Source organism: Vidua chalybeata, chromosome 3 (assembly GCF_026979565.1).
Source record: "Vidua chalybeata isolate OUT-0048 chromosome 3, bVidCha1 merged haplotype, whole genome shotgun sequence".
NCBI classification, from domain to species: Eukaryota; Metazoa; Chordata; class Aves; order Passeriformes; family Viduidae; genus Vidua; species Vidua chalybeata.
This window is the reverse complement of record NC_071532.1, coordinates 78087508-78104350: the sequence shown is the minus strand read 5'-3', so window position 1 is coordinate 78104350 and position 16843 is coordinate 78087508. Positions and strand designations below refer to the sequence as shown.

Sequence of the window (16843 nt, the reverse complement as noted above, 5' to 3'; positions counted from 1 at the left end):
AATCCAGAAATACATTTTATTTAAAAGTAAACCGATGACTGAAATTTCATTTTATCCTACTTTGTTATTTTCCACTGGCGGAGGTACTGCAGTGCCGTAAAATACTGGGGAATACAATTGTAACCTCCATCTCGGTTTTTCTCGCGGCAGAAACGTGTCGGTGGCTACGAGCTTGCTCCTGGCAATGAGAAAGACGTGTGTGAGATCCCTGGATGTTTGCTGCCAGTGCAACAGTCCCGAAATGCGGCCGGCTGGAGCAGGATGCTCTCCAGGATGTGCCGGCGGGACGGAGCTCGACTCGATGGTTCGGCGCGGGCGGCGGGGCGCTCTGGGCGGCCGCGCCGCACTCTATGGTGCGATGGGAGGAGCGGCGGGGCACGGCGGGCGGCCCCGGCCCGGCGGTCCTGGCGCCTTCGGCGAGCACCATGACGCCTGCGAAAGGTAAGGGCGGCGGTGCGGGGCGCCCGGCGGGTCCCGCGACTCCCGGTGGGAGCACGGCCGGAGAACGAGGACAATTTCCACACGTTTTCCCAAGAGGAAACGCGACCCGCGCGCAGGCTCCCCCTGCCTCCCCCCTGCCAGAGGGAGTGGAACTGTCCTCCCCGCTGGGGCTGTGGCAGCGGACGCCACCACCGCGGGAGCGAAGGGGGGGAAGGGGCTACGCGGGGCCGCGGGGTCGCGCTGGGGAGGGGCTCTCCCCGCCCGCTTTCCCGCCCTGCCGTTCTCCTCACGCCGCCCGGGAGCTTCTCCCCGTGCTGTGGCACCGCTGCGTCCCCGGCGTGTGGGCGGCGGGTACTCCCGGTACGGGGCTTGCCGGGTCCCCGGAACGCCTCCGCCTTTAGCCACAGTCGTGTCTTCCCCGCCGCCTGTTCCCCTCTAGGAGCGGCTGACCGTGGCGCAGCATCTTTGGGGCTTATCCCGGGGCGCAGGCGGTCAATGCACAGGGACATCCCCTGCACCCACGCCGGGGGCGCCGCAGGTGTCCCTGGAAACGCCGCCGCATCCAGGTGCATGTTGGAGTGGGTTTAGGTTGGACATTAGGAGGAATTTCTTCACAGAAGGGATGATTAGTTGCTGGAATGGACTGCCTAGGAAGGTGGTGGAGTCACCATGCCTGGAGATGTTTAAGGAAAGACTGGATGTGGCACTTCGGGGCACTTGGTCAGACTCGATGACACCAGAGGTCTTTCCCAACCTAATTGATTCCCCGCTTCTCAGGGATTCTGTGTACAACGAGGCCAGAGCCCGCACGGTCCCGAAGCCAGAACCTGGGGCAAGCCAGCAGGGCTTAAATCCGCCAGGACGGCGCTGCCTGCCCCTCTTCCAGCTGCCCCATGGAGGGCCTTGCCCAGGGCTCCCCAGCTGCGGCAGTGCGTGGCAGGGTGAGGGGCAGGAGGCTCCCAGCAGTGTGTGCCAGGCGCCTGCCACCCTGGATAAGCTGGTGGGCAGCGGGCTGGGCTCCCATGCCGGGCTTGGCCCGGGGCTGCCTTCCAGGAGCCCTTAGATGAGCTCTGGAGATGTGTGGGAGGCCTGCACTTTTATCCTGAGGCTTTTGGCCTGTCTGGTCCCTTTTTGCCAGAAATCATTTCAACCAGGTGGGATTTACTGGAAAAAAACCAAAAGCTTCTTCCAGCTCTTCTTTTCTTTAGGCAGGTGTAAGTTCAGATTTATCAGCAGAAGTTATGTGTGCCCCAGCTGTGCTGTTCTCCTTGCTGCACTGGTACTGATGCAGACATGGGAGCTAGGCTGAAGAAATGTCCAGGCTGAAAAGAATTACAAATACCTTTTTACATAATGCTGGAACTATCTAGTCTAGATACTAGATTTGTTATGTCTTGCTGCCTTTGGTTTACCCAAGTTTCCAAACCATTGCCAAATTGGGCTTTTTTTTTTTTTAATTAAAGAGTAGTTACTAGTGGCAAGCATTAAGTTTAGCTGTAGTTTGGTGGTGCATAGACTTAAAATCTTTGTGTGTCAAATTGCAGCGTTAATATAATTTCTGTCAGCACTGAAACATATTTTGAAGATACGTTTCTGTAAAACCAGATGGGGTTAGTTATATTTCCAGGTTGTTATGCCCTTGTATTTCCTCCCCACAGTCCAAATTTAATTTTAAAGTGGGTTACAGCTTATAAGTCTCTTCTAAGCATTGTTAGTCCAAAAACTAATTGGCTCTACCTTTTAAAAGTGGTTACTGACGTGGGTAAGATTTTTATCTATAAGGAAGTAGCTAATTTAAATGATTGCAGTGGCAGGAGGTATTAACTGTACCTTGCAGAAATGTTATGTAATTGAAGACATCTCTGGCTTGAAAGAAACATGAACCAAAGCATTGGTCTCACTGGATTCAGCAACTCATTCCTTTATTAAATGAACAAAGTTATTACAAAACTACTTATCCTGTATCTCATTTCCTAATCAGCAGAGGAACGCAAACTTACACCAATTAAAACACATTTCTTTAGGATATTTAGAACATGACAGTGGCCCCAAAGGTGCTGCTGAATGACCAATACCCACCAGAGAGATGCCAAACATAACAATCTACCAGTCTGAAAAAGGATTTTGTAGAAGCCACACATTTGCTGATGTCTTGTGTTGGGTCTTGCCTTTGGGCAGAGAAATCCCATTTGGAGCTGTGTGCTGTTTTCTTAGCTGGTTCAGATGCAGGCTTAGCCATTCCCTGACCTGGGAATGCACTGGAGTTTGCATTCTCAGGCCTTAGAGGAGTGCAGATGGATGAAAAACTGCCTTGTTCCAGGAGACCTTGAACAGGCTAGCTCCAAAATTTTGCAGAATAGTAGTTGGTCCGGGTCAAAATTGTTACAAGTATTGCTACTGGTGTAAGAGTATATCAATGGGGAAGACAGAGGGGATAACACAAATTATACACCTTGTGTGGTTTAATTTACTGGAAGAGCTTTAACCTTAAGCCTTTCTACAGGGAATTTTTCAAGAAAGCCCTTTGTGTGAAGTCCCATCACCATTCAGAGTAAAATCTTCTTTTACTAACTTAGGTTGAAAATAGGGCTGATGGAAATGCTGCCTTTTTAATTAAGATTTGCTAGATTTCTTTGCTTATACTGAACTTCTCCTCTCTTTGCTTTTGCTAGTCTGCCAACACTCTTTGTGTCAGAGTTCAGTATATTACATGAAGAGGATCAGCTGCCATTTCACAGCAAGCACCTACTGTCAGCTAAAGAGCAGGAAAACACAGAAAGACTTTTTGATTGTTACTAGATAAATATTAATGTATGATTACTTTTTTCTAAAATGGAGGATGATTACAAGGGCAAGAGAGCATCTCATTTTCAAACATATGGTTTCTCTACAAGCTTCTTTGAGAAGGCTCTAAAATTTAACCAAATTATTTTTATGGAAAGTGTTTCCTAACATTGTAATTATTGTGTGCTGACACAGTGGTGTTTGATACATCCCTCCAGCTGGAGAACACACTGAGTTCTTAAATTAAAATGGGGGTCACACTGAGTCCTCTCCTCTGTTTTGTTTCAGAAAATGTCAGCTTACTGTTCAAGCTGTACTGCCTCACGGTGATGACCCTGGTTGCTGCCACGTACACGGTGGCACTGCGGTACACCAGGACAGTGGAGACAGAGCTCTACTTTTCAACGACAGCTGTGTGTGTCACTGAAGTTATCAAGTTGTTCCTGAGTGTGGGCATCCTGGCTAAGTAAGTGTGGGAGTGCTGATCATTGTTTTGAAAACCAGTCCTTGCTTCTAACCTCAGATTCTCGGGTCCTGAAGTGCAGGTATGTTTGAGAATGTGGCTGGATAATGGTGCTGTGGACGGGTAATTTTAGAGCGGGTTAGAGCTTGTGAGTCCTCATCAACTGAAACTGCTTTGTATACAGCACAATATTCAGGTGTATCCTTTCTACATATTTTCTGATTTTGTGTACTTTGGAATCAGTTCAGAGTGTCAGCATGGATTATCCATGATGTTTTAGTCTTTAAGATGTTGGTGTAGATGAAAGTTGGACTTTCATCATCTGCTGTGAGCCATCATCTGCTGAGTTACATAAAATTCTAATGTTCTACGAACACATTTTCCCAACCAATGTTACAGACAGATGTTTTGCTGTCTCTAATAATCCACAAACCAATGCTGAAAGACTGTGATCAAAAAATATTAGCTTCTGTAATCCCAGACTGCTGCTAAAAACTAGAACTTTAGTCCATGCATGAGCATCTCAAGTAGGGAGGTTATCAGTCTGCTGCCTTTTCTCTCAGCTTCCCTGTGCTACATCCTTCCTAGGAAGAATCTTTATATTCTGGACTTTCAGTTCTTGCTGCTGTGGTAGAATTTGTTCTTTTAAGGTTTCTGTCTCTCTTTGTGGCTTGTGGTACATCAGAAGGCTGGCTGTTATGTGCTAGAGGATCATGGAGTCACATGATATACTTCAGATTTTCATCAGCTCTTTTCCTCTTAACGCACAAATGGCATTTTACTTGCTTTAGAAGTGAGGCAATATTTGAATTTGGTAAGGCAGCCGTGACAAACTGCCTTTATTTTTTTAACCTTTCATTAAATGGAATGTGTTAGAGAAGTGAGATGAGACCAATGGGGAATTTCTGTTTTTTCTTACATGCACTCTGGACTTCTCTGTCAGCACAAAATGCTGGCAGAAATGACTCTGCTGACACATGGTTCTGCTGTGGTTCTCACTGTTGTAACCAATGAGGATCCCACTGGCTCTCTGGAGGCTGTAGCAGCCCATGCTTCCCAATAGTGAGGGTAGAGGGCTGCCTCTAGATAGCCTCACCTCTGTGTGTAATTTGTCAAATCTTGTGCACCTCAGACCCAGGATTTTTATAGTACACCTAGTGCAGCAGGGTAAGCAATCCCTTTTGTTAAGGGTCTGTAATATTTTGTTCATTAAATTTACGAATGGTCTTTTTACTTGAAATAATTAAAAATGAAATTACTTTTGACTCAGAAAGAAGTCTTAGCATGTTGATGTTTTTAGAACAGCCCTGCACAGCAGAAAGTCTCTGTAGCCCATTATCTTCTCTTTGTCAGCAGAGTATGTGTAGAATGGAAGTGTAGCCAAGGGGTAAAGCATGGGCTGAACTTTCCTAGCTGGTGGCAGAAACTTATGGATCCTCTTGTCTTGTGTTAACAAACAGGATGAATAATCTTTCCTCCTTCATTTTGCTTTTTGTAACTCTACAGATCTGTGTTTTCATCACTAATTTATTTTCTAAGCCAGGAGCCCTAGTTTAAGTTTTCTGGGATCATCATAGTACCCATCCTTAGAGCATTTCCAGTATTGATACATCCCTTTTGAAACAGGATCCAGAGCTGCATGCTGTATTCAGGATGTGAACGTGCCATGGCATTAGGCAGGGGGGGTGAAGGTGTTTTCTCTCTTGGCCTCAGTTCCTTTCCTAAGGATTTTGCTCATTTCTCTGAGGCTGCTCTGAGCAGCTTTCTCATGAAACTGATGCTATGCTTCAGCTTGTGCCATCCAAGAACTACTTGCATCTTCTTGCCAGGTGCCCAACACTAGATGAGTGGGTTGCTGTATATAGGGGTGGCCATTTCCTATGGTTCTTTCTCATTTATTGACACCTGAGCCTTTTTTACCAGTTAAAATGGGAAGAATCAGATTCACTGAGCTGTTTGGAGGTTATAATGTCTATTCTGATTTGGTCAGCTGGTGGGGTTTTTCTCTCCATAGCTGAGGGAGAGATGGGCACCAGCAGACACCATTCATCAGGCCATGCTCACCTGTCCTTGGCAGCGTGTCTGGCATGCAGGTGGGCCCAAAGGTTGTCAGCTTTCTAGTAACCTCCCCTTTTAGATCACTTATGAATATGCTGAACAGCATCAGATCCAGCACAGCTTCTTTCTGTGTCTCCTTTACAGCTTCCTTCAGTTTTAAATGCTAATCAATTTGTCTCACCCAAGGTAAGGTGCCTTTGTAGCTCAGTAACCAGTCCTGCTTTTTCACTGTACAGGAGTATACATTTGTGTGGGTACCTTTTCTTTTTGAAAGAGATAACGTTGGTAACTGCAATATACAGGATACTAGAGTATAACTCTCCCAATGTTCCAGCTGCCAAATTTGTTTTCTTACACATTATTACATGATGCCTTCATTGTTTACTCTTAAGGCGTCTCCTGGAGGGCATATTGAATGGATGAATGCCAAAGAATTATCTTTCAAAAGAGAAGCTTATGATAGTTTAAGCTGTGCTAATTGTTAACTGAAATTCTCCATTTCTCATGCTTATTTAAAGTCCTGTTCACCATCTGGTAATAGCATTTGCTACGTTCTTAGCTGGTACATAACTACTTAGTAATGGATGAAGGAAAGCAGAGCTGTTTTGCAAGCTCTAGTTTTAACTTCAGCTTTTCTAACAAATGCGTTTTTCTGTTGCATAACTGATAGCTATTAGTATCTCTCACCTCTTCATACCTAGAAATTGGCTTTGTCAATGGGGTAATGAACTTATGAAAGGGGAAATGGCTTTAAAGTGAAAGAAAATAGGGTTAGGTTGGATATTAGGAATAAATTCTTCTGTGTGAGGGTGGTGAATCTCTGGAACAGGCTGCCCTGAGATGTGGTGGATGCCCCATCCCTGGAAGTGTTCAAGACCAGGCTGGATGGGGCTTGGAGCAAACTAGTCTAGTGGAAGTTGTCCCTGCCCATGGCAGGATGTTGAAACAAGGTGGTCTTAGGGTCTCTTCCAACCTAAACCATCCTACAAAGAAAATTGATTATGTTTTAAAATTCAAACCTAGATCAGCATCAAGAAAGCTGAACTCAAGCTAGAACATTTTTTATTTCTAATCTGATCTTGCAACGTAGTTCTTTGGGCACCTAGTTTTGCATTATCAGCTGTACATGGAGGTTTGCTTTAAGTTATTTTTTGGCCATGTACTGAATTCAACTTACAGTTAGAGATTCTTAGTATGTGCCTGCTTCAGAAAGCACATCCACTGCACAGATGAACTGTTAGATAGTTTATCTTCTTGTTCTCAAAATCTAAAGGGAAGATGGTGATTATTAGACACGTGTTATTCTTCATTGCTGAAATTTTGTTCTTGAAGTCAAAGTAGACAGAAGTTACTATTGCTGCTGTGACTTTAAAAATGTGATCAGCAAATTCACTGAGCATGGTCTGGAACAGAAGCAGTTTAAATATTATTTTAAATATTATTTTAAAATTATTTTGAATATTGTTGACAGCCCACCTTAGTATCAATGAATAGAAGAAGTTATTGCTGTGTGGTATTTTTTTTACTTCTTATTTTCATAGAGTAGAACTGTGTCTATGCTAAATATATTTTATTTTCAGTTAGACATTTGAGATAGAAGCACTTAAGTCCAGCTGTACTTGAGTATTACCCAATTTTCTTGTACATCTTATCTCCCAATCCTAGATAATTTAATAAACACATTCAGAATTGGAACAAACCAAAAATTTGCCCATAATATCAATGACTCCTAACATTTTATACAGTTCTGTATCTAGTGCAGTTAACCATGGTGAGCTGTGGCATGAACTCTTCCCTTTTCTTATATTACAGACTTCACTTTAAGTGCTATTTGTCCATGGATTTTCTTGTCACGGTTGTTCCCTGTGGCCAGACATGTCTGGTTTTTTGTGTGTGCTTTCTGTTACGGAAAAATACAAAAAGAATCCCTTGCAGCTGCCTCTATAATGACTGCTCTCCCTACAGGGGAAAATAAAACAGGAAAAGAAAGAAAAGAAAGAATATGCTTGGTGCAAGTAGGGAGGAAGGCAAGGAAGGAGAGAAATTTAGATGGAAGGATCATGACAGGGTTAAGTCTATAATCTTCAGAGAGGAAAAGCTGAACAACTGGAGTACAGAGTCAGTGGTTTATCAGGAAAGGAAAATATGCTGAAACGAGTTAGTTAAAGCTATTTATTCATACAAATGTGTAATAGAACCACAAGGAGAGTTAAATTTAAGAGTAGTACAGTTTACAAGTTGAAAGGCCTGTGGGAGGGGGCAGGAGTGATTTTGGATGTTGGTGTTTGTCAGTGCTAAGCGAAAGAAGATTGGAAAGGGGAGCCGTGGGAGAACTGGGAAGAGGACTGGAGCAGCAGCAACAAGTAAGCAGCAAATGTCAGATTGATGTACAAGTGATAAGGGAGAACCAGTAACGCAGAGGCCAGCTGTGAAAAGCTGAGTAGCAAACTGCAAAAGCAGCCAGCAGCAACACATTCTTCCCCATTGCCTGCTCTGTCACACGCTGTAATTACTTGAAGGAGAGGTGTGAAATGCAAAGACAGGGACAAGAGACAGGGAGCCCCCACACACCCGCCAGACCTCTTCATGTGTGTGCTGGTGCTGGTCCAGCATCTCCCACAGCACAGGTGAGAATGGGAACCCATGGCTGAGTGAGGAATGAGAGGTTTTTCTAGGTAAGTAGTGTGCAAGGGTACAATCTTTTTTTGACTGTACTGTGAGGCCTAGTTTAAATTTTCTCATGGAAAATCATGGGCATTTGACATCACATACAAACATTAATACCCAGTAAAAAAGGGGAGATGTGAACAAAAGCCTTCTGTTCCACTGCCTATATTGATACACTGCTGCACATGAATGCATCTAACTTCCTGATTCCAGAATGTCTCTCTCATCTTGTTGAAAACCTCACTTGTTTTTTGTCAGTTAACCTTTTTTTTTCTTTTATGAGCAGAAAGTACAACTGATCGTGGAAGACAAATTTTCAGCCCTCCCAAAGGATTCATTGATTTCTGTTTTAAAATAACAGTTTAGGAATGCCCTCCATTATGCTAATATTTTATTTTGCAGAGAAACTGGAAGTCTGACAAAGTTAATAACATCTTTAAAAGAAAATGTATTCGGAAGTGCTAAAGAATTGCTAAAATTAAGTGTTCCATCTGTGGTGTACGCTCTCCAAAACAATATGGCGTTCATGGCTCTTAGCAACTTGGATGCTGCAGTCTATCAGGTAATACAGGTTTCTGTCAGTAACAGACCTGGAAATATATTTCTCTTTCCTGGTTCATTAGGCACATGTTTCAGGCACACAGCACTCTCTTCAGCCTCAGTGTTACAAGCGAAACTGTGCTTTGTTCTATTCAGAGCATACACTCTGCTGCAAAGCTCTGGCTTTCTGAGCCAAGCCACTCACTGCTAGAGTCCCTTCAAATTCACATTGTTGTAATTGGAGATGGATATGTAGGAAATCAATGAATATAAAAACCTGTCATTCTGTAGTTGAATTTTCTATTTTATTTTCTTCTTTTGGAGAAGTTTATAAAACCATGTCCTCTGCACTACATTCCCATCTTTTTTAGGTGACATACCAGTTGAAGATCCCTTGTACAGCTTTATGTACAGTCCTGATGCTGAACCGTACCCTTAGTAAGTTGCAGTGGTTCTCTGTCTTCATGCTGTGTGGTGGCGTTACCCTTGTTCAGTGGGAGCCTGCTCAGGCTACAAAAGTACAGGTAAGAGTTAAAATTTTCCCTCTGCAGATAAAGAATAAATGATCCTTGGCTTTCACCTTTGTTGTATTCCAGTTCAGACAGGCTTGTGCTATGGCTCTGGTCTCACTTGTTGGAAATGCAATGGATTGCTACAATTAGTATAAATTATCACAGCCATCATAATCTAATGCACCATCCTAGGAGTGTAATAGATTGTTTCCAGCAGTTGGCCTTGGTAACATTGTAATTGTTGGAACTTTGAATCAAAGCTCTGCAAAGAATTAGGAGCAAAACTCCAGCGTAATGTGGGTATGTCATTTAAACACACCCTTCAGAGGCACTGACCTAATCCCGTTGTAGGGAGAAACAAGTGTCTTCTGTTCCTTAGGTCACAGCTGCTGCTCAGCTGCATTAGTGGGAAAGGTAGGTCATGCCTCTGGGAGCACTGGCCACAGCCAAGTAGACAGTGCCTCTGAGCACTGTGGGAGTACCCACAGAAAGTGAAACACCACACAGCTACACTGAGCTGATCTGAGGGACAGCCCTAGATCAGCAAGGGCACGTGGTACTGCACTGAAATGCTAACAATTTTGCTCTGCTTAATGAAGTAGCTCTGTGCTCTGGTATAGAATTAACTGGGATAGAATTAAATTTCTTCCTAGTAACTGGTTCAGTGCTGTGTTTTGGATTTAGTATGAGAACAATGCTAGTAATACTGGTGTTTTATTGTGGCTCAGTAGTGCTTAACCATGAGTCCAGGGCTTTTCAGTGACTCCTGCTGTGCCAGTGAGAAGGGGCACAAGAATCCAGGGAGGAACATGGGCAGGACAGCTGACCTGAACTGGCCAAAGGGATGTGCTGTACCATAGAATGTTGCACCCACTATGGAAAATCAGGGAATTTGGCGAGGAGGGGGGCTGATTACTGCTGCAGGATGGACTGGGCATCTGTCAGTAGGTGGTGATCCGTTACTTTGTGCATCACTTAGTTTTCTTGGGTTTTATATCTCTCTCTCCTTTTGTTAATACTAGAATTATTAGTAATTTTTATTTTGATTTAGTTATTAAACTCTGCTTATATCAAGCCACAAAGTTTACCTTTTGTTTTCAATTCTTCTCCCCACTGTGGGGCTTGCAGGGAATGAGTGAGGAGCCGGGAGGTGCTTAGTTGCTGGCTGAATTTAAACCACAGCACTCTGGAATTGTTTATTGTGAATGACTAAATTGTTGTATCCTTTTTAAAATAATGGTTGATGTTGCAGGTGGAGCAGAACCCATGGCTAGGGTTTGGAGCGATTGCTGTGGCAGTGTTTTGTTCAGGATTTGCAGGTACAGTATTATTTCTGTATGTGGGCTGTATCTAAAGGACTGGAGAACTCACAGTGCTTAAAACTGAACATTCTACATTTGTTAAGTGCCGTCCTCTAATAGTTTATTCCCTCTACCCATAATTGTCTTATACTTTTGGTAATTATGGCAGATTCATAACATGATTATTCCCATTGTCAAGCAAATGATAGGAGCATGTACCATTGGTTTTACACGATGCAACATAGAGGGCTGGTTTGCAATTGGAAGTGTCTTTCAAATGCTGTGAATAAGACTGTAGGGAGCAGCATAATGACTCACTCTGTACATTTAATTAATGTACATCGATTTTATAAAGTTTACTTTGCAGTGAATAGCTCCCCTTTGGTGATCACATGAAATACTTGCATTTTTTTTTACAAGGGGAGCTGAGCTCCTCGCTCAGTTCTTGTACCAGCTCAGCCTTGAAATATTGCCATAGTTCTGTAGGTGGAAAATCTAACTGGGATGTAAAGGGAGCATGAGGAAGGAAGAGAGTTAGAGTAGTAGCAGGAAGCCTGGATAAACTCAGTGAAGGATTTTGGTTTTATTTATTTTTGCTTTGTTCTACAACCAGTGTCTCCCCTCTGCGTAGTTTTTTCTCTGGCTTCTGGAGAAGGAGACCAAAACTTTGGGACAAGTGAACTGGTGTTCAGAAATAAAGAAATGCACATTACTTGTTAATTTGAAATTTGGCTCACAGGGGCATATTCCCCTGACTGTAAACTGGATTCTTCCCCTCTCCTCTGTAAAAAACAAGGTACTATCACCCACCTCTAGTACTGGAAAATCTTGCAAAAATGATCTTGTGATGTATGTAGATGCTCATTACTTGTGGAAAAACATCCTGGTGGGTAGAGGAGAAGAGTGTAGTTCTTATTTGGTGTCGTTTCAGTAAAATAGGCACTTTGAAGCAGAGATGCCAGATAAAACTGTGCACAGCTCAGTCAGCTTTTTCTGGAATGTTATGAATTTCCTCATTTAAATAGATGCTCCAAAGCTGCAAGACAAAATACAGCCTTCAGAGTCTCCTAAAACTCCTTCTTTCCCCCATAATGTGGGTCAACAGCTGTGCTTCCAAAGGTCTGCACATTCAGAGCAGCATGAGACACTTAGGGCTTTCTTCTCCTGCAAAAGGATTGCAGCTTGGGTTTCCTTGCTGACAGCTGAAGCTCTGGGCAGCTGGGAGGGACTGTGTGTTTCATCCACAGAGCTCCTTGTGCCTTTGGGGCTTTACATGTTGAAAACATAAATTCTATTCAAATTCTCTTCCTGTTCTTCCTTCCCACACTCACATGAAGCAGTTATTTTGCCAGTAGACCTCCAGTTTCTGAACTGACCATGTTTTACAGAGAGTTTTGTTAGTCCAGCAAAATGAAAAAGAGGTTGTGTGTGTTTGTCACTTAGAGAAGGAAAATATGTTTTTTCTTCAAATTGCTGATAATGTGATAATTTCCAAGTCTATGGGGCCCCAACAAGGCTTTTAAAAGTATTGGAGGGATAATTTAGTGGCAGATCCTTTGTGACTTAAAACAGTTCTGAGGAGTAGATTCTCCTAATCAGCCCCCATTCTTTCCTTCTTCTTGCCTAGTGGATTTGTGAATTGTATATTCACAAATCTAGAAGCATAGTTTTATTGATTTGCCTACCGTTCTCTCAGTTTATAACACTTACAAGTATGGTTCATACTCAAGCCAAATTTCTGTTATGTTGATTACACCTTGTGCTCTTTGGGTTTTCTCAGGGGGCAGAAATCTCAAGGTAATTTTTCTGGGTTATTTTAAAGGCTGCAATCACTAACAATACTAATTTGTTGTTGTTTACGTTTCAAAAATTTATATTCTTATGAGATAATATAGTATTTCCTTGGTTTTATAATTATTTGAACCCCTGAAATATAAATCTGCCTTCTCATTTATTCACTATAAGTACTCACTGTATTCTATTAAATTATAAATTGTATTTTTCATTAATAAAAGAGTAGAAAAAACTTCCTTTAAGCTAGTTTGGGGAATTTTTTGGATGGGAGGGGTGTGTGCCTAGGGCTTCTAACACATGGGTCTTTGTGCCACCTTTGTTGGTTCCATATTATTTTCTCATATTCTATGAAGGATGGTGTGTGATATTAATCACCAATAAACTTCTAGTCAATAGGGCTCTCACCAGAAGGTCATGGAAGTCTCTGGTAAGAGTCCTGCAAACTGCTCTCTTTGTTTTGAAATGTGGAGGAAAATCCAGAGCTTGGCAAAGTCCCGACTGGGTGAGCAATGGTTAAAAAGGCAGGTGGTGAGGGCCTTGCCAAATGTCTCCCTCCCAAGTAGAATAATGAAGAAGTATTTGGGGAGTTTGAGTAATGCAAAGCATAAAAATAATGCTCTTCAATGTGGTATCGAGAGCTAGAGCTTTAGATTAAAATGAATTCCACTTCCTCAAAACCAACCTGTATTTTCAATTAGCAGAAGGCCTCGGTTTTCATTTGCTCTTGTAATCCCCTGAAGCTGTGGTTTCAGAAGGAGCTGCTCTGCCAAGTGCTCTGCCAGCACAAAGCTCCTGAGGAGTTTTCAGTTTCAGTACTGAGGTAATATAGATCCTCCCTTCCTCCCCTACTCTCTGAGAAAAATTGGACTAAAATAAATCTAAAACTAAAGTCAACATAAAATTATTTTCACGGAGGCTGTGGATTGAAAAAGGGTAGAGATAAGAAAGGGTAAGGATAAACAAGATTGAGGGAGACCTTCCTGTTGAGTCAAAGTGGATCCCCTTGCTAAACTTAGCCCCGGACTTGACCAATGGTTTAGGCCTGAAGGTTTTAACTGCACTTAAATATAACAGCCTAATTGAAACAATTTAACAAAAAATTCTATGAGACAACAGTAACTCCTTATAGGGCTAAGTTAGTTACAAATCTGAAGTACTTGAGAATGTAAGAGAGGAACATTCATAGTCCCTTTGCTGTAGCATATTCATACTCACACAGATGTAAGGGAGTTTGTACAGGGTGGAAAATGCCCCTCGAGTTCAGTGAAGTACTCCCATGGGATACCTTTTCATCTTCTCAGTGGGCCAAGGGTTGAGCATTGAGGAGTGAGGCACCAACCCTGGATCCATCGTTGGTGTTCAGCAGTGGTCTTCCACAGACAGTGAGCTTGAGAGTTTGCTGGTTCTAAGAGGTTGTCTGGTTTTTAAATGCAGTAACCATGAATCATTCTTCTCACTGAAATAGTTTTGGGTTTTTGTTTTTCGTGTTTTTTTCAGGAGTTTATTTTGAAAAGGTGTTAAAGAGTTCAGATACTTCCTTGTGGGTGAGGAACATTCAGCTGTACTTATCTGGGATTGTGGTGAATTTATTTGTTGTGTACGTGTCAGATGGTGCCAAAATTCTTGAGAAAGGGTTTTTCTATGGCTACACATACTACGTCTGGTTTGTTGTCCGTAAGTATCTTGTGGTTTTTGTCTTTTGACATTGTTTTTCTTCTTTAACAATGATACAACTGATTGCAGGAAGCTACAAATTCAGTCTGACACACTCAAGTGTGTTTTGAGGGATTTTATTTTAAAGTATCGTTTTTTTGGAAGTTATTCAATTAATAAGTTTAAAATTGTGCTGAAACAGCAGCCTAAATAATTGACTAGCAAGTAGATCATCTTTAAATGAGTTATATCTTATTTACTGGATGCCACGCAGACATCCCATTCCATTGAACGATCTGTTAGATCATTAATTAGGACAATGTAGCCCAAAGTAGGAGCACACTAGTGGAGTAAAATGCATCATTTCAAGAATAACCTACTGCACCTGTACTTATGGTAACACCTTAATCTTCTTCCCAGTTCTGGCCAGCGTGGGTGGCCTCTACACCTCCGTGGTTGTTAAGTACACAGATAACATCATGAAAGGCTTTTCTGCAGCAGCAGCCATTGTTCTCTCTACTGTGGCATCAGTCATCCTCTTTGGCCTCCAGATAAGTAAGTGCCTTTTTGCCTTTGATTTCATGGCCATGCATGTTTCCTGCCTGCCCAGCCTGCTGCACACAGCTCATAGCAAGGCCATCGTTTATGCCCCCTCCCAGTTTTTTCTGGTTTTAGCTTCAAGTCTTCTCCAGGACTCCTGTGCCCTAATGCATCATTGGTCCCTGTTGTGGTGCACAAAGGTGCCTGATGACTCTGCTTTCAAAGGCATCGGTGCTTTGTTCTTTCAGAAGCATCTACAACTTCAAACAGAAAGAACCTTTCTGGTTTAAACAGCTTTATGTTTATGCATCACTTTCTGATGCAGTTTAGTATGTGATACAGCTGTTAACCTGGGACTGCTGCTGATGGGTTATTATTTCTTGTTGGGTTTAGTACAGCCAGTGCCAAATTAATTCCTCAGCTATTTCTTCAAGGGCTTTACACAGCCCTGATGAGTTACACCCACTACTGCATTACCTTTTACTTTCCCCATCTGCTGTGGACACCCCCATGCGAGAAAGTCAAAGAGCAGCTGGGGCTGTGACTGACTGATGTGGTGAATGTCTTTGAGAGGGAACAGCAGATGGCTCTGGGCTGTTCTGCAGCTACACAAAGGATTTTATCCCCAGTCAGGTCTGTGTCTGATACTGTGCCCAGCACTCCTGCTCAGTCCTTCGCTGTTTAGTGGGTGGTTTCCTACCTTAATCCAAAGATGGTGTGGGAAAATGGGGGGGAAATTAGCTTTTTGATGTAGTATTAGTGAGATAAAAAGTAAGGACAGTTTGCATAAGGAGAAAATAATCAGTGTTTGGCTGCAAAAGAGCACCATAAAGCAAGGGATGAAAACTTACTTGAGCAGTGTTTTCTTGACAGTTGACACAAATCAAACCTGAACTAATTAGCTTTCTGTGAAATCCTCATTAATAGAGTTTCTAAACAACCCTGTCTAGACATGGAAAGGCAAAAAAGGTGTAATCACAGGCTACTTTTATCACATCCACTGGCTTTTTGTGATTAAGTTTATTGTCATGTAAACCTGTACAAATGGCACCTGGGGCTGCAGGAGATACTTCACTGTTTCTTTACAACGACCATCGCTACATTCTTGCTGATGAGACCAATTGGAACTGTGTGGGGATTGTAAACACTCAAGAGATCCCAGTGACAGAGGATGAAGCTAAATGCTGTGACTTATCAATAGGCTGCTGTCTTTTTTAGTTTTGGGTAACTTCAATACTATCATTCAGATATCATAATTTACATGGCTTGCTGAAGGTTTCTTATATGAATGTATTTATTTAAACTATTTTGTCTCCTTTCAGCTGTTACCTTCTCCCTGGGTGCCCTCCTCGTGTGTATTTCTATTTACCTCTATGGATTACCTTGACAAGACACCGCAAAAATCCAGCCCTCAGAGACTAAGAGCTCAAAAGAGAGACTTGCTACTGTGTGATGTCCGTAAAAATGGACAGATGGACAAAAGAAAAAATAGACTTTTAAAAAAACTGTTTTTTTTTTTTTTTCCAAAATTAGCCTTAAGCTAGTCATGAAATGGTTTAAGTGGGATAGACTAAAAGCAGAAGTTAGTTCTGCTTTACACGTGGAGTTTCCAGTGGCTGACACTGAGGCTACACTGCAGCTGAGGAGCTGGCTGGGTATTTTATGGAAGGTATTCTTCATTCACATCAACAATGAAGAGTCTCATTTACAAGGAAAACCCAGTGAAGGAACTGATCACTCAATTGTATATAATGTATATAACGGAGGGAAATCGGTTCTTTGTGTATTTGATAAACTGCCTTGCTCTTTGAGGGCAGGAATGCCTGAAAAGCTTCATAAAAAAAACCTATTAAAAAAGCAACTACTGCCACCATTTTCTCTTAAAATACTTGGCAATTGCAGTTTGATTAATGACAGGACAAGTTTCTCTTCTAGGCAATAAGCATGAGATGACACAACTCTACAGGGAATACCCCTGCTTTGAGCATCACCAACCTCAGAGTGCTTAGAAGTAGCCTTTGTTGTTTGGTTTAAAAAGTCAAATGAAACGCTCTGAAGCTGTGGCTTTCCTTTTACTCTTTAAGTGTTTT

At 42.5% G+C, this 16843-nt stretch overlaps 1 protein-coding gene across 2 annotated transcripts; it reads left to right on the top strand.

Moving 5' to 3' along the window:
* Positions 1-173: 173 nt before the first annotated feature.
* On the top strand, positions 174-16639 carry SLC35A1 (solute carrier family 35 member A1). Of its 2 annotated transcripts, none has more exons than XM_053937311.1 (8): positions 174-441; positions 3514-3691; positions 8816-8975; positions 9325-9477; positions 10718-10784; positions 14058-14234; positions 14634-14768; positions 16076-16639. In XM_053937311.1, exons 1-8 carry the CDS (start codon positions 213-215, stop codon positions 16138-16140), a joined length of 1164 nt encoding a protein of 387 aa, XP_053793286.1. In that variant the 5' UTR covers positions 174-212; the 3' UTR covers positions 16141-16639. The 2 variants fall into 2 exon arrangements, with proteins under 2 accessions (XP_053793286.1, XP_053793287.1); XM_053937312.1 differs by lacking the exon at positions 174-441 and adding an exon at positions 741-1007.
* The last annotated feature ends 204 nt before the right edge of the window (positions 16640-16843 follow it).